The following is a 19,216-nucleotide window of genomic DNA, read 5'->3' as shown; positions in this document are numbered from 1 at the left end:
TATCCATTCTGTTTTTTACAAAAATAAATAGTAGAGCACTAACTTACAGTAACTGCACGTGGTATTACACATTTAAACATTTGGTATTACAGATGTATTTACATTTGGAATTGGGAATATCAAAGCCCAATTTACACCAAATATGTTGAACATTTAATGTTCTAGCCTGCACCATCCCTCTGAAGCATTACATTTACTGCCTAAATATCCCACGTTCTCATGAGTAAAGCACAAACTTCATGAGAACTATATTTAAACCATGTACTCCTACTTGATTTAGGTTTTGAGCGGAATTATTTTATATTGTAAAGCCTGTATTTGCATATCAGTATTTGTATAGTAATAACAGGATGGTGATTACATCAGTATAGGTAATAATAATAAACAGATTCATATGATATGCTTTTGTTCCATGTCATGTATTAAATAATCTTTGCTGTAGTTTCAGATGGCCCAACATAAACTGTTCACCACATGGTGCCACTGATGTATGGGCATTCAAACTTGAATTGCAGGGAAATTCAAGGTTCTTTGAATTTTCATTGAAAAATGTGGATTAAATAGGGAGTCGCTTATGCTACGCATGTCATGACTGGTGATAATTCTAGGTATAGCAGTAAAGTGCCTCATAAGTGGCTCCTGTAGTTCTAGTCACTAGCTTAGGACCCTATTCACACCTAATACTGCTATATTTATTTAGATTAACAGTACAGCTGACACAAAACATGAATGTACTCACACAATGAGAAAAAAGTACTTTTTTAACCAACTTAAAGACAAAGTGCTTAAGTGGTCTGCCTACCTCATCCACTGTCCAGTGTGCAACAAGGCTGGACTGCACACCTGCCACTCCAGGCAGGAGCTTACAGTGTTGCTCCCAGCACAGCGGCAAGTCACGGCCAGGCTGAGCTGACATGGCCGAAAGGAAGACTGACTGATGCAGTGCTTGCTGAAGACTGTCCACGTTCTTTTCTGCAGACACACACACACACAATGTCAGAGATAGCATGCATCTGCTGCACCCTTACATCTGCTGAAAAATTTTTCAGCCGAGAGTAATTTATAGCTCTAATTATAATAGTGAAATAAATGTAATTGCTTTACAATAAAAAAAATAAAAAAATCTCGAACAAAACATACATCACTAACAGCAGTTTATGTGCTTTCTTTAGGGTGCTGTGAGTGATGCTGTCTAAATACAACCTCACAAATAACATGTTGTAACTGGGTGATTGTCATTCAGTCTAGATCATGACCTCCAAGAGGACAATAAATGTAAAATGAAAAACCTGGAGCCCTGGAAATATCTCTATAAATGTGCAGTTGCAATCGGAAATCTCTAAACCTTTATGCAGAAATGTTACCTTAAATTAGGTCTTAATTAGTTGAATAATACATCAAATGAACAAAAAAAGAATGATGTAGTATTTTAAAGTAGCTGCATAGTTTGTGAATATGCAGTTATTCAAGACCTACATAAGACTGCTGATCTTAAAAACTACTCCTAGTCTGTATGACTTAAAAGTTGCAACATGATTAAACCACTGGGGACTCAATAACCTCCCTTAATTTGCTTCAGCTGTAATGTGTTACATAAAAAAGGAGCTGTCACAATAGCTGAGAGAGGAGAAAATTTCACTACACCAAAAGGACCATGGGTATAAGAAGCTTTCGAAGACCTTAAACAAGACCTAGAGACATCATTAGGAGTATTGTGTGGATGGAAATACCAGGGCATTTTGAGGAGGAATGTTCTGCCCTCCTCCTGCTGTGGTAAAATTGAATCTTTATAAGAAAGGCAAGTCAATCAAAGTTTAGGTAATGAATCAGTCCTGGAATATCTTGGAGTGGTCTTCTCACTCCCCTAGATTTAAATCCTTTAGAATACATTTGATGGGATATAAAGGAAGCAGTTGCAGTACAAGATATTAAACCTCAATGAGCTGGGAGCTATTAAGGCAGAAAGATGTTCCACCAAGTACTGAGGCTGGGGGTGAAAAAACGCACATGGACATAGACTAATGGATAACCCAATATAACTAAATGTTACAACTTAATGTTGACAACTCAATATTGTCAACATATCTTACCAACATTTCTTGTAGGTATCAATAAATAGTCCTCTCTGTTTACTGAGACATCTTGTTTTATATTTACATTCAACTCTATTCACATCACTATAACACCTTTTAAGGCCAAGTTAATAATTTCCAGTTGCAACTGTATCTTCAAGAAGTAATCTAAACAAAACCTTGTTGAGCTTTACAAATCTAAGGTTACTCAATAGTCCCATTTAAATGCTTTTAAATTAAAAGTAGCATGAATTGGGTGACAAAGGGCATGTGCCAGAAATATTTTACACTATGTACATGAAAGAACATCTTCCTATGCCACAGCACAATGTACTGCTTATGAGACTTTAATAATTCATTATTTAAATGATCTGGCTCTAACTCAAAACACAAAATTCTGGTCATTTTGCCAAGGCTGGTTTAAGTCTGTACATACTTTCAATTGTGCAATCTGTTATTTCATTCGTTGCCTATCATATTTCTCTGCAACATATAATCAGTGGCACAACAGCAAGACGAAAAGTCAAACTTAACACTCAAAGCCTCTGGCCCTTCATTAAGATTGAACAAAAAAGTTTCAGAATATGGATATGCACACAGAGAAGAAAATTGTGGAATGACCCTGAGTATAACAGACAGCAAATTTCAATGTTTTAGTACTAAGTCATGGTACTCTACATGCCTCCTGGGTTAAAATCACAAAAATAACAAATGCTTTACGATAACACAAATCAGATGCTCAGTATTTGTTTTAGTCTGGTTATGCTCGGTATTTTAAAATCACAACGCACAAATCATGAATAATGCCAGAAAAAGGATGAACTAATGTTAAAGGAAACATAAGAAACCAGAGAGTAAAGGTAGAGTGATGCAGTAGATCTTAAATGGTATAAATTGTCTTTGTGACCACTAAGTGTGCCCCATTTTGAGAGGAAAACATTAATGATGAAAACTTAGGTAGGTGAGAAAATACACAAGGCTAAAAAGACACTGCTCATCATGTAAATAATCTATTTTTATCTTTTAACTAAGAAAGAACATGTCTTATTATTTCCATAAAACACTTGTCTTATTGCTCAAATATTTCATTAAGACTATTATTAATTAATTACCAGTAAATAAGCACTTGTATGTACATGTATGTAGTTAAAGCCTGAATAACTACATTCTGGAAGTTTTAAAAATGTAAATCCTAAATTAAGCTTAAAATGAAAAATGTTAAACCTTCTTGATCACTGTCATTTGTGTGCAGCTTGCAAAGTAATCAATGCAAACTTTGCATTGCAAATTGGTGTCTTATCTTGCTTAAATGATTTCCATTTGCTAGCTGTTGCTATGAAAGGAATAGTTATTGTTTAGTGGCTTGCATATCTTGAAGGGCAGTAAGGGCAGTAAGGGCAGAAAAGTGAGGTGAGAGTTAAGCTTTCTCCATAGTCAATTTAATTTTAAACTGAGCACTAACTGGCTAAGACCTCCTGAGAAGCGATTTGATATGATGCTTAAAGTACAGCTATATTTACATATGCTACCTGCAAAGCCGAGGCCTAGTACATTACCAGGGGTTTTGGGCTATTGGGCAATAAATGGGAAGGTTAAGAATCTTTTGACTGAGACCGTTAACTAAGTCACATTGGTTAAAAAAAGGTCTTCTATTTGACTGAATATAAACAAGAATGACAGCACTGCGGATCAAAAAAACAGACATGCAACAGAATGCAATTCATCCCATTAAATCAGGGGTGTCTAACAGCCCGAGGGCCAGATCCGGCCCGCCACGTCATTTTATGTGGCCCGCGAGAGGTTTAACGACTGTATGATTGTTGTGATGGTTCGAGTCGTTACAGAGACGCGCTTATAATTTAACGGGACTCCTGCGCCTTTAAGAGACAACCGTAACATCGTAGTCATGGCAACTAACTTTAACCTTCGCTAAGAAGCCATGTGACTTTTACGGCAAAGAGAACGCGAAGTAGAGTAGTCAGTAATGTAAACAATAATAAATAAATACAAATCATTATCTTTCAGTATAATACCAAAGCATCGTCTGTAAGTAGTGGCGTTTATATTCTCAGTTGTTTGTAAATGTTTAGTGAGTATATCACAGCGTGTTTTAGTTACAAATTTACCATAATTAAATACTGTTGTTACGTTACTATAGCAATTAGTATCTTTACACAAAATTTTAACTCGTTAGCGTTATTTTACGTTTGGTTAAATCTCATATTGTACCAGATGTAACACTTGACTACAGCTGTGTGCTTGTACTGTATTAAGTTCTTTATTGTTTTTATTGTTTGTATTTTTACTTCATTTTGATGCACACAGTGTATCACACAGCTGGGAAGAAAATAAACCGACTGTATTCTGAAGGGAGCTGTCTGTCTGTCTGTCTAGCTGGGAAAGGGGGATAAACTATTAGTGAGAACAGAATGATTGTCTTGAAAATACACTGTAAAATCCTAAACAAACTGCATCTTTCAAAATGCATGCTGATTTTGTGACCTGCAAAGTGACACAGCCCGCCAGTAGATGATGTTACACATATTTACACATGATCCTAAAATGTACAAGAAGATAAGTAAGAAAATTAAGCATAAGGAGGAAATTTAATGAAAGTGAAAACAAGCTTGTGCTTCAGGAAGAGAAAACGGTGCGTCTCTTGTGTTATGAGGCCGTGTCTGTGGTAAAGTAGGACAATATAAATGCAGAATTCGGACTCCAAGAAAAACAACAGACTGCAATCACAGCAGGATACGTTACAATCGGCCCTTTGAGGGCCACCATAATGCTGATGTGGCCCTCGGTGAAAATGAGTTTGACACCCCTGCATTAAATGTTCTGTCCCAGGTCAGAGAGTTCACCTCTGCCAGCGTTTGTAACAACATAATAATAACATGATATAAACAAAGAACTTTTATACTATAAGCCTGATCACCACACGCTTCCTCCAACGTATGTCCAATGCCAATTTGAATGAGTAAAAGCCAAACCTACCAGGTTTATTAAGAAAGAATAGATAGAATGGAATGCCTTTATTTGTCATATATACATATACAGGTGAACAGTAAAACGAAATTCTTTCTTCGCATTTCCCAGCTCGTCTGTAAGCTGGGGTCAGAGCGCAGGGTCAGCCATTGTACGGCGCCCCTGGAGCAGACAGGGTTACGGGCCTTGCTTAAGTGCCCAACAGTGGCAGCATGGCAAACTCTCAACCTTTAGATTGATAGCCCAAAGTTCTACCCACTAGGCTACCACTGTCAAGTGGTCCATTTTAAGACATACAAACAAATTGGATAGACAATGTACGCATTTAATCTGAATGCAGAATGCTGAGGCAGGTTTGGTAATAAATACATCCTAATTAAAAGGCATTAGTAGCACCACACAGCAGTTAATAATTGATGTTTATTTAGTAGTTTACTAACCCTGCACACTGTGGGAAATGGAAAAAGTTGGCTATCATTCCGTACTGACAAATGATTCCATCTGCATAGAGCTCTTCTTCCTAGAGACCACATGCATACTGACTGTAGCATTAGAATACATTAGAATACATTCATTAGAAACATGAACTGTTTGCCAGACAACTATTTAAGCTGTGTTTGGCACAAAAAAGTCAGTGAGGCTTTTACTAGCTAGAATATAAAAGTAAGTAAATGTTATCACTGCAGTATGAAACTTGTAAAGGCTCATGAATTTAATTGCGCAGTATATATATAACAGTTTATGAGAACGTCATTAAAGTTAGACTCAAATGTAAAGCCATTCGCTATGAAATTCCTTAGGATTCCTTGGCCTTTATTATTATGCAGACACTAAACTAAACACCTGATGTCTAAGCTTGTTGGCTGAAAATTCATAGTCTAATAAAATCAGCCCATCTTACTCAATCCTACTTTGAGCTTTTAATTATTATTGCACTTAACAGAGGGCAGAGACCTGTGTGTTTCAGTTGCTTATGGGTTATTGGTAGTGCTAGAATTACATCTGCTCAACTGGACAAATACTTAGAGAGTCCACTGTTTTATGTACTTTTTAATGTGTGAATTTAAAATAGCCTTGATAATATGAGCACATAAATCAGCTAAAGTCAATCAATTGCTTACCAAGAAAACATGTGACAAGGCCACAAAAATGACACTGATAGAATATTCTGTCCTACCAAATTCATAATTGAATAATCGTATCTTTTATATCCAGCACAACACAACACACAATACAATTTTAATCATGTCTCTTAACACTTCAGCTTGGATGCAACTAGGTATTTCAACAAAGTAATACACAAAAACACATACTGGGTTTGGAAAGGCTTAATCCGGCAAAAATAAGACTAATAGAAGGTTTAGGCTATTTCACACAGCCCCTGATATCAATAAATGAAATTATTTCGCTTGCAGATTTGATGATTTGTTGTTGGATTTGGCTCTGTTTAAGATCGTGTTGTGAATTTTGGTATCCATTTCATGCTTCCATTTCATTTTCACACTATTAAGAGTTTCATCCAGTCCTCGTTCTGTCATCACTTTCTAGAAGTTTAGACCCAGAATCTGCAGCGATGACCCAAACATGGCAGTGATCAGGTGATTGGGTCAGCCTACCAAGTGCACTATTTTTGGCAGCTTTCCTTCCAGCTCTTTATTAGTGCGAAAAAGAGAACTCTAACAAGGCTGCTGACAGGAGACTCAAAGTAAAGTGGCACTTGGTAGGCTGTGAGACAAGCAAGGTGAGTGACACCAGTGTCCCACAGCAACAGTGTTATGAGCTAACAGCAAAAAAAAGTGACTCATCATGAAGTGCTCTCACTGGGCCAAGGTGTGCAAGTGTGTGTGTGCTTGTGTGTGTGTGTGTGTGTTTGAGTGTGCGCCTATGCACCTGATGGTCAGTCTGTGTGCAGCGAGACTTGTTCTCCACAAGGTGTGAACACAAAGTGTGTTCATGCTTGAGGCTCTGTCTGTCTGTCTGGCTAGCTATAATAAAATGGTTTTCTTATTATAAATGAAGTATGGTAGAAGTTGACTGGCTTCCTTGGAGCACTCACCCTAAATCTATCCAAAACCTTAGAGATTAATTAGACTGACTGTGAGGCAAGCCATGTTGCGCAACAACACTGCCCCATCTTACTAAGAGCTGGTTTAAACTTACCCGATCCTGTGTGTGTCCTGTGAATAATAATGGAGGGTGTACATGCTCCTTGTTTGGAGTTTGCATACTTCCTGCGCCCATTTTTGATGTGGCATGCTAATATTCTCCTATTAAGTAAGTAATGCACTGCGTAAGATGAGCTATACAGTTCCACAATGTTACTGACAAAAAGCTTTGTTTATTAAAATTTTGTGTAAAGCAGATGTAGCCTAGTGGTTAAGGCACTGGACTAGTAATCAAAAGGTCGCTGGTTCAAGCCTCATCACTGCCAGGTTGCCACTGTTGGGCCCTTGAGCAAGGCCCTTAACCTTTAACTGCTTAGACAATAAATACTGTAAGTTGCTTTGGACATAAGCGTCTGCTAAATGCTGAAAATGTAAATGTAAAATTTAAATGGCTGTGACCCATTTAATAAACAAAGCTAATTATGTCCAACATGTATCCATAATATAACGATACATTTTAACACTGGAAAAAGATAAAAAAATGCTTAATATACAACAGCATTTACCAAGCAGTTTCAAGCAAAGTATCATCATCAACAATGTACACTGCCGAAATGCAAACTAAAAAAATGAAAATTCTGAATTGAACATTTCCCTATATCGAGTTTAAACTGCTAGAAATGAAGCTCTGTAACTTATATTTAGCTTACAGGATAATTCTATAATATAGTACCCGATAGACAGTGTTAATATACATAAATATATATATACAGTATATATATAAATATAGTCTATGTGTTGGTATGTTTAACCAAGTTAAGATTAGTTTAACCATAAAATGTGTCTTATGATGCTTCTGGAAGTAAAATATTGTGTGAATTGCTACTTGTTAATGGTGATCAGGAGGGGGGATGGGTGACTAGCTGAGGTTATTTATTTATTTCATTTTTTAGGATTGTAACGTCCTGTTTTACACACTTTGGTTATATTCTTGACAGGACAGGTAGTTACTTGTTACACAAGATTCATCAGTTCAAGTCTTCAATGTCAAACACAGTCATGAACAATTTCGTATCTCCAATTTATCTCCACTTGCATGTCTTTGGACTGTGGGAGGAAACCGGAGCTCCCGGAGGAAACCCACACAGACACGGGGAGAATATGCAAACTCCACACAGAAAGGATTTAGACTTCTTCAACTGGGATTTGAACCCAGGACCTTCTTATTGTGAGGCGACAGTGCTACATAAAGAGGCACAGTGCCGCCCGACTAGCTGAAGTAAAAGAAAAAAAAAATTATATTTATATGCCATATTAACCATATGAATTCTTGATTCTGAATCAAGAAAAAAACATATAAGAGAAGTGAAGGCTGTTTTAGCAGGGAATGCACTCCCAAAACCTCACATAAATGCTCTTGGCTCTCGGAATAATTTGTAAATCGAGTAAGATGGATATGATTTTATGGTGTATACAAACTGCTGACTCATTGTCCTCACACATGACTGCAACGCCACTGAACATCACCACAACAATAGTCACAATAATCATCACTTGAGCACCTACTGTAATGTGGTCTGTCACATGCACAGTGTAGATCCAAGACACAACCAGACAGCGTGCCAAGAAACATTAAAGTCATACTATAAGTGCACTAGAGGCATATGAATAAAAAAAATGGCATAAACAGTAGAAAGAAAATCTAGCTGAGTTTAACCCCACTGAACAAACCATACAAATTATTATTTTTTTGACTAAATGGACACATATTCCCACAGACACACTGCAAAATGTATGGAAAGCCTTACCAGAAGAGTAAAAAATGTCAGTCTCAGTGGGTAGGTGGGTGGCAGATGGACAGGTGTCCACATAATTTTGATCAAAAAGCCTTTGTGCTTTTAATGACATACTTTTGCTGGTATTTAAGTCAAACAAAATGACGTGTGCAAATTTTTGGTGGGTCTATATGTGTGAATATATATTTATCAACAAAAACTTCTACACTACATGAAAAGACATACACCGATCAGCCATAACATTAAAACCACCTCCTTGTTTCTACACTCACTGTCTATTTTATCAGCTCCACTAACCATATAGAAGCACTTTGTTGTTCTACAATTACTGACTGTAGTCCATCTGTTTCTCTGCATGTTTTGTTAGCCATCTTTCATGCTGTTCTTCAATGGTCAGGACTCTCCCAGGACCACTACAGAGCAGGTATTATTTGGGTGGTGGATCATTCTCAGCACTGCAGTGACACTGATATGGTGGTGGTGTGTTAGTGTGTGTTGTGCTGGTATGAGTGGATAAGACACAGCAGCGCTGATGGAGTTTTTAAACACCTCACTGTCACTGCTGGACTGAGAATAGTCCACCAACCAAAAATATCCAGCCAACAGTGCCCCGTGGGCAGCGCCCTGTGACCACTGATGAAGGTCTAGAAGATGACCAACTCAAACAGCAGCAATAGATGAGCGATCGTCTCTGACTTTCCATCTACAAGGTGCCCCAACTAGGTAGGAGTGTCTAATAGAACATTCTGGAAGGAATGGAATTAAGCTTATAATGTATGATGTGGAATAAACAGCTTTTATCTGTTGATTTAAATGAAAAACAACATTGCAATAAACAATAACAGTACATTCATTTCTAATTTGATTAAAAAGTGCAATCAACATAATGTACGTATTAAGCTTAATAATCGTGGTCATACTTTTCCTTTCTTTTAACCCCCTATTACATGCTGGCTGACCAGGGTGACAAAAACTAAATAAAATAATTTACTATGAAGTCAATAAAATGGTGAAAATAAAACAACTTTAACTGTCGTCTAACTTTAATTATTGTACATGCTGTAACTACACAGGTAACAAACCAGAGGGGAACTGTATATGAGTAGCACGTTTATAGCAGGTGTAACCATGATGTAGGGTAATTTAACACTGTTTGAGTATCTCTAAGCAGTGTTCCCACTATAAGAATCAATGATCTAAACTACACAAATTCAAGCCTACAGTTAGCTGTTTTACAACCCAAATCAGAACTTTGACTTTTATTTCACTGCAGACATTATGAAGTCAAGATATTTCATATTTTGCCTGGTCACCTTCATTTCATTTGTTAATATACACCTATTCCTGCATTTTAGGCCTGCAACACATTCCAAAAAAGTCAGAACAGTAAAGCATTTACCACTTTGTATTGTTGCCATTCCTTCTCCTATCAATTAAAATACATTTTGGAACCAAGGACAAAGTCTTTTTTAATTAGCATTTTTCATACTGTCCCAATTTAATTTTATTTGGAATTGTGGATGGCTAGTAGAGGAGCAAACACAACTGGCTTGGCTACTTGGTGCCCTCAGCAAATGTGCACTCATGGTTTCTGCTCATTTGCTCCACATTTTTCTCTTTCCTCCTGTTTTTTTTCTCGCATCATTTTCTGCCTGTCCACCCCCTTCTGTCTTAGAATTTGAGCAGAGGGCCAGCCAGGCTAGCAGCAATGAGTCTTGGAAGCTGCCCAGAAGAGCTGAGAAGAATCATGTTAGATCAGCAACCCATATCCTCCAGGGCATTTAATAACCTGGCCTTAAAAACACAACACTCATGTGTTGCTTGAAGTACAAGATGTTTAAATGCTGCAAATCAGTGATGGCTTATAAATGGATTTCACATTTTTTAAGAAATAAATGATTATTTTTTCTTAACAAATTACACAATTTTACAACTACACAACTATTTGGTCCATAATAAGAATCATACCAAAACATTAAGAGAAGGCTAAAGTCACAGAGTTGTTTAACAACAGCAAGTTCACTGCTGAGCCTCAGGGAGCTGATGTGGTGCTCAGTGAGCTGTGCTGACCCCTGGGTAGAAAGTCCGAGCTCAGCGTGGCTTCACTCTCCGTTCACCTCTAGTTGGCATGGAAGCCGTCTGATGCTGCTATAGCAACAGACAGACTCCCCTGGAGGACTGTACAATAAGAATACTTTCAGTGTGACCATGTATGATACAATGAGGAAAATGGTGAAGTGTGTGAATTACACACATTTTAAAGAGAGTAAACAGCAAAGTTAGAGGATGAAAAACATTCTCACCATGTTTGCCTGAGTAAATCAGTAATATGTTTGGAAAATATAAATAAAGAATAGGCTTGGGTGATCACATTTTTTAGCCTGGACCATAAATGATACAAGTATTAAAATGCTTTTAATAAAATAATGTTAACTTCTGGGTTAACACTTCCAAAAGATAACTGGAGGTATGAATGATAGTGTCCTGTCTTTAAAAAAAGACTCTGCATTTCTATAAAAAAGATGCTATTGTATTCTATGCCCTAATCAAAACTCATTTCAGAGGATCAACAGCAAAGATGATTGAAACCAGAAAAGGTTACAAAGTATTTCCTGCATACTCTCCTAACAAACTTTGTTTTCTGCAAAGAACACGTCAAAACCTGGAATGAGCACCAGGTGCCATGCTGAAAAATAATGCAAGAGTGATAATATATTTAAATTTAAAACAGGTGGAGTGGTACAGGTCTTTTTTGTGTGGAGTTTGCATGTTCTCTCTGTGTCTGCATGGGTTTCCTCCCACAGTCCAAAGGCATGCAGTTAATTGGAGATACTAAAATTGCACTAGGAATGAATCTGCGTGAACTTGCCCTATGACGAACTGGTTTCCTGTCTTTCGCCTGGTAAATCATACCCACCACGACCCTGAGTAGGATTATTTATTTATTTATTTGGATTTTAATGCCATGTTTAACCCTGAGAAGAATAAAGCGGTGGTAAAACAGACAATATATAAATAAATGAACAGCATATGTAGGTGTGTAAGCAAACGGCTGGATAATTTGCATTTCCAGACTTCTGTCAGTACTTTATTACAAATTACAAAGTGCTTTCATATTCCTTTCTCTACTTGTTCTGGAATAAAACGTGCCATTCATTCAAATCATTTTCTTTTAACTTGTTTGGCGTATGTTTTACAAAGCGTGTTCATAACTTTTTTTAAATAATAATTTTCTTAAATCAGGTTTTAGAATTTTTTTTTATTTTAATAAACATTAGATTTCACTTTTTCAGTTTAAACGAATAAACCACAAAAAAAACGTTCCTGACATTTTCGTACTAAGCATGCAATTCCTTCTGGAGTTGGATGCAGGAATATCAGGCGATAATTAATTGTCAATAATAATTATAACAGCAGAGAGCAGTATTGTGTGGAAATGATAGTGGTGGAACTTATCAGATGTCCAGGACTTAAGACTGTGAAAGAGAAAAGCTGTGCAATTCAAAAAATGTACCACTCAGCAACTTCTAGTCCCAAAATGATCTGTACAAACAACTGCCCAGACAAAGTACATTAAACTAATTCAGAACGAAAACAAAACCCTCGCTTTGTTCATCCCAAAATGCCATTTAAAGAACAAAAGAACCCTCTGAAGAAAAGTTCTATGGTTTTATTAACATTTTTTTCTATTAGCTGCTTCGTCAAGGTCAATCCTCCCATCTGCTTACGCACAAAATCTCTTTGTCCGAATTATCGTCCCTCTCTGTCTAAACTAAAATCAACCTTTATCCTGGCTGGCTTTTCTATTTGTTTTGGTGTTTTGTATTCTATGTATTACTCCCTCTTCTCTCAGCTTGTATTAATCATGATTTATTTTCCATTATCTATGTAGGTCGGTTCATTTAAAGGCTTGGTACAAGATTGATATGACCACAAAAAAAAGTCACCTGCATCAAAGAGAGGGACGGCAGCAGGACAAAAAGCTACACGACACAGAGCTACTGTGAGTGGAATGCTATTATGTGTGTACAATAGAAGCTATTTTAATTATCATTTAAAAACTTTGAATCTTATTACCTTGGGTTCAAGCTGTTTGTCCTTATTACTTTTTTTTCTTTATTGGTTTATCTGTCTATATACACTGATCAGCCATAACATTAAAACCACCTCCTTGTTTCTACATACACTGTCCATTTTATCAGCTCCACTTGCCATATAGAAGCACTTTATAGTTCTATAATTACAGACAGTGAGGTGTTTAAAAACTCCATCAGCACTGCTGTGTCTTATCCACTTATACCAGCACAACACACACTAACACACCCCCACCACGTCAGTGTCACTGCAGTGCTGAGAATGACCCACCACCCAGATAATACCTACTCTGTGGTGGTCCTGTGGGGGTCCAGACCATTGAAGAACAGGGTGAAAGCAGGCAAAAAAAGTATGTAGAGAAACAGATGGACTACAGTCAGTAATTGTAGAACTATAAAGTGCTTCTATATGGTAAGTGGAGCTGATAAAATGAACAGTGAGTGTAGAAACAAGGAGGTGGTTTTAATGTTTTGGCTGATCAGTGTATATCCTTAATTAGAAATAAAGAAAATGAAGCACGTCATCCATCCAAACAATAACAGGTGGGGTAAAAATAACTTGGCAGTCTGACTAGCATGACAAATATACCTTAAAGGAGCCATAAGGTACCATGACTCACTGGGTATAAAATATCTCTGCATACTCAGCAAGAAACTTTGTCTTCATAGGCTGCCAACTCTAGCTTCAGGCCAAAGCAGACAAACTCAGTTCCTGGGTAAACAATAGACTTTAGGGTCTTAAAGATCACCAACTTAAAAAAATCTAATCTGCCTTTTCTATTTCATTCTAAAGGCTGTATGCACTCTCAGCAACAGAATTATTAAACAGCACTTAAGTGAAAAGTGCTACAAAGCCAAAGCAAACTCCTTAAACATCATGTCAGAACAAGAGCTTTAATAATCAGCATTTTACAACAGGATCTCAAATTGATAAGAAAAATAAATGAGAAGCCAGAAGGACTTGAAGGCAACAGGAACAACAGTTCCACAGAGAACAATAAGCAACACTACAATCATCCTGCATGGCCCAATCAATCTCTAAATGTAATGCCTATTAAGAGAGTATGGAGGAATTTGCTATTTTGAGCCCATCAACTAGACCCTCAAAGGCAATAAAATTAAATACTGTTTGCCAAGAGAAAAAAAAGACACTGTCACTGTCAATGTTAGCAAAAAGTAACTGCTAACAACAGTTTTGCAACAGAGTACTAATGTTAATAAATTGTATTAGCTGCGCTTACAAATTCACACTTTAGATGAATACTCACAGTAGAGTACATAAATATTTTGGGTGGCTAAGTGGGTAGCACTGTCGCCTCACAGCAAGAAGGTCCTGGGTTCGATCCCCAGGTGGGGAGGTCTGGGTCCTTTCTGTGTGGAGTTTGCATGTTCTCCCCGTGTCTGCATGGGTTTCCTCCAGGAGCTCCGGTTTCCTCTCACAGTCCAAAAACATGCAAGTGAGGTGAATTGGAGATACAAAATTGTCCATGACTGTGTTCGATATAACCTTGTGAATTGATGAATCTTGTGTAATGACTAACTACCGTGTCTGTAATGAATGTAACCAAAGTGTAAAACATGACGGTAAAATCCAAATAAACAAACAAACAATTATTTTAATGCTGGCAACCAAGTAGAAAAAAGGATTACAGCAGTATGTGTGTAATATCTTTTTACTTATCTGAACTATAATTAATGTGTCTAATATGGAGGTAAAATTTTGCTACAGCTACATGCAAGTCCTAAATATTTGCTGTTAAGGCAAAATGTGGCATTAGCAATACATTTGTAGTAAATAAATAGCTGAAAACAAATACAGAAATTAAGTGCCTAAAGGAATATAAGAATGATGTTAAATGCCTCATAGTAGGATTTATTGTGTTTATTAGGATTATAACGTCATGTTTTAAACACTTTGGTTACATTCATGACAGGACATGAATACTCGTTACACAAGATTCATCAGTTCAAGTTTAATGTCATATACAGTCATGGACAATTTTATATCTCTAAGTCACCTCACACGCATGTCTTGTGGGATAAAACCAGAGCTCCCAGAGGAAACCCAAACTCCACACAGTAAGAACCTGGACCACGCCACCTGGGGATCGAACCCAGGACCTTCCTGCTGTGAGGCGACAGTGCTACCCACTGAGCCACCGTGCCGCCCCGCCTCATAGTAGGAAGGACATGGTTTAAAAAAATTGGCATTTAAAAAAAGTCTATTTTAGTTTAATATATTTACAAAGGTGAATTGTGTTACTTTGTCTGAGTTAATGATGCTGTGCTCTACAAACACATCAGTAAATTGGCTTGCACATTTTGTGTTGTTGAAACACACAATCTTTAATTAATTTAGGCCAAGAAGGTAGACAATGTATTAAAAACAAAACACAGAGTGTCCTTTAATTTTGCAAAATTCCTGCAACATCTGACATTTGCTGTTTCTACTGCAGTCCATTTTGAGTTATTTATTAGGATTTTAATGTCATGTTTTACACACTTTGGTTACATTCATGACAGGACAGGTAATTACTTGTTACACAAGAGTCATCAGTTCAAGTCTTTAGTGTCAAACACAGTCATGGACAATTTTGTATCTCCAATTCACCTCACTTGCATGTCTTTGGACTGTGGGAGGAAACCGGAGCTCCTGGAAAAAACCCACACAGAGAACATGCAAACTCCACACAGAAAGGACCTGGACCGCCCCACCTGGGAATCGAACTCGGGACCTTCTTGCTGTAAGGCGCTGGTGCTACCCACCGTGCCACCCCCATTTTAACCCCCCGTTAAAAAGTCACATTGAACTTAGAAATGCTAGGTAAATCAGCACTGTAATGTAGTCTCATCATCAGTGATGTCCTGGATTAAACAAAATGTTGATTAGAGCACAGAATTTGCAATTCTAAGATGTTCATAGCATAATGTCTAAATACCAATCACTGCAGCATATTCCATTAAACCAGCAGCCAGGCTGCTTATGGTCTATGAGATGCTTATGAACTAATAATTATTTAGAATCATTTCCATATGAATTATGGATTTTAAAGTATCTGATATCAAAAGACAAAAACAGAAATTCTATCCAAGGCTTGTATTATATATAGCTGAGACCCCATGAGAGAAAGACGGAAGCGTTACATAAAAGCAAAACAAAAAAACACTCTTGATTTCCTGGACTCAGAAGGAAGGGGGGCGTAGACTGAGTGTAGGTGTGTGTCTGGTTGTTTGTTTTTGTCTATGTGTGCGTGTGTGGTCAGGCAGGCTACGTCAACACGTCTAGGAATATTAGTATCTCCTACAGCCTCCAACTGTCCTCCTTACTCGCGCACATGTAGTCATGCACTCGTACAAACTCACATATGCGCACACAGCATGAGTACTGGGCTAAAATTAGTGGCTCACTGCTGCGCCTCTTGAGAATAGAACACTCAGTGCAGGGGAATATAGCAAAGTCTCACATACTCTCTAGAGACGCTATGTGAATCTTGTTTATTATGATTACTATTTTTTTCTTTAGCATTACCAGCACACACTCAGGCAGGCACAAACATAAATATGAATACATCCACAGCATGACTTACAACATGTAACACAACAGACCCTTTATTTACAACTAAACAGTTACTAATAATTAGGGCTGGCTCGATACCACTTTTTATGTCCGATACCGATACTGCAAATTGAGTATCTGCCGATACCGATACCGATACCAATCCGATACCGTCATTTCTCCTCTCAAACAACTAAGCAGTAATAATACATGTCTCAATGCACCATGGTTAAACTAGCTATCTAAATAACAATGCTCAGATTGTGAAACAAATATTCTAAAGGAATAAATACAGAGCCTACAACATCACACTTATGCAAAACTGCTGTTTTCATTTTCACTTTTACACACAGAACATTTAGCAGCATTTTTGGCTTGTTTAACAGCACTGTACAAACATTTAAAATAAAATTTAAAAGTGCAACTTTAAATATTTATTTATCTGTATTTAACAAATAAATTATAATTTCAATATAAAATTCTAGATCTGTCAACTCAAGTCTACACCTTGAAGAGGCAGTGAAAAAAAATAAAATAATAATAATAAAAAAGATTATTTCTAAACAATAAAAATGAAACAATTAAATAATAAAAAATAAACAAATGTATCTATCTTGTCCCGGCTTGGAGATCTCTCACATCATCAACAAAATTTAATCCAATAGTGTTATGAAATAAAACAAACTACACCATTTCCTGTTTAGCCACAGATGTCCTCTTCAAAATCCAGCAGGGTTTTTCATAAGCACGCTTTGGTTTTTAATAATCTAAAAACGTGACAGAATTTTAAAAGAACCAACCATGAAAACAGTGGCTAGTATAAGTGTTACAGAGTAAATGAAGAGTAAAATTAATTGAATCTCTGTGTTTATTTTTTGATCAGATAATTACATCATAGTTCCCTAATTACATTCACAAGCCAGAGTAACAGAGACAAGCACAACCTAAAGCAAGAGATTCAGTAGAGCAAGAAAATCCATTTTTAACAAACTATCCATGCAAAATGTGCTCCTGAGATTCAAATCTAATAAAACCCCTCTCTGTACCACGCAACCTCCGAGCCACTAGTCTCGCTCAACTTGATCCTCCACCCAGAACTCGAGGAAGACAAGCATCAAGACTCTTCTCTGTACTTGCACCCAAGTGGTGAAACGAGCTTCCCCTGTCTGTTCGAAAATCAGTTGTCTACTTAAACTCGAGTAAGGTAATGTCTACTATGGAAGCACATCTGTAAGTCGCTCTGGATAAGAGCGTCTGCTAAATGCAGAAAATGTAAAATGTAAATGTAAAATAAGCAGTTAAGGGTTTGAATTACAGTACAGTTTATTAGACAAAATATAAATGTGTCCACAAACTTTTGGTGAGTTGTCCTTCTACTGACCTCTGTGTTCAACAGAGGTACACATTTCACCTGTTTAAACAGGTACTGAGGTTAACTATTGCTGAAATGTGTACCACTGTTGAACATCAGAGGTCAGAGTAGAAGGACAAGTCACCAAATGTTTGTGGACACCTTGATATCTAACACAGTTTAACACTGTTTAAAAATGTTTTACTGTTGTGTGTCGTGCAGTTACAAAAAGTTGGTCTGATTTAAACTCCTTACATTTTTAAGCCAGAGTAACAGTGCTGTAACAGCTTGAGCATAGATAAACACTTGCCAAAACATGCAAACACACACAAACATGCCAATGTATCTGGTGTGCAAAACTGGATCTACGAGGGCCTACTGTATTATCAAAACAAAAACCAAGCCATGAAGTCTGGGGAACTGTCTGTGGATCTCTGTGATCAAATTGTGGCAATGTATAATTTTTTAAATAAAAATAATTTTTTTATTTTGTTTATTCATTTTCTCTCCCTTTTTCTCCTGACTTTTTAGCACGTCCAATTGCCCGATTGTGTCATGCTTCCGTTCCACTAATGCCGGCCCCGGCCCCGGAAAACGAAGCTAACCCATGCCCCCTCGAACACGTGGGCAGCAGCCATATGCATTTTGTCACCAACACCAGACGAGATCAGCTGCGGATCAGCTCAGAGTATGGAGAGACACACCCTGATCCGCACTCTCTCCCCGTCTCTGTGCAGGCGCCATCAATCAGCCAGCAGAGGCCGTAGTTACATCAGTCATGAGAGAGTCCCTATCCGGCTCAATAACCCACCCCTATATGAATAGCAGGCCAATCGTTGTTCATGTGGTTGCTCAGCCCAGCTGGCAGGCAGAGCTGAGGCTCGATATGATGTTTTCAAGATCCCAGCTCTGGTGTGCTAGCGTGTGTTTTTACCGCTGCATCACCTGAGCGGCTGGCAATGTATAAACCTGTACACAATGGTTCTAGTTCACCATTTAGGCAAGAGGGGCATTGATCTAGATTTGTAATGGGTACATAGTGATTGTCTTCACTGAAAGTAAGCATGGTTCTAAGCACATTTCTGTTAAATGTCTATAATACTGATAACATATCTGCTTATGCACATCAGTAGCTCAATAAATAAAAAATATATCAATTTTTTATTTACTATTTAAAAATGCACATAAAATAATTATTTTAAGCATTTAAGAATAAACATCATCTTGAACATTCATACTGGCCACAGAGCAGTATTT

The 19,216-nt window shown here is 37.4% G+C and overlaps 1 protein-coding gene across 2 annotated transcripts in view; it reads right to left on the bottom strand.

Annotated features, from left to right (window-relative positions):
• The window catches only part of LOC134309859 (lethal(3)malignant brain tumor-like protein 4), a 113,651-nt gene that overhangs the window by 13,421 nt on the left and 81,014 nt on the right, over positions 1 to 19,216 (bottom strand). For both annotated transcript variants that reach the window (XM_062991242.1, XM_062991243.1), the window contains exon 18: positions 803 to 972. In XM_062991242.1, coding sequence (XP_062847312.1) covers positions 803 to 972 — 170 coding nt within the window. The remainder of the gene's footprint in view (positions 1 to 802; positions 973 to 19,216) is intronic.

Source organism: Trichomycterus rosablanca, chromosome 3 (genome assembly GCF_030014385.1).
Source record: "Trichomycterus rosablanca isolate fTriRos1 chromosome 3, fTriRos1.hap1, whole genome shotgun sequence".
NCBI lineage: Eukaryota > Metazoa > Chordata > Actinopteri > Siluriformes > Trichomycteridae > Trichomycterus > Trichomycterus rosablanca.
Note: the sequence above shows the minus strand (reverse complement) of the source record. Positions and strands in the feature narration are given on the sequence as shown.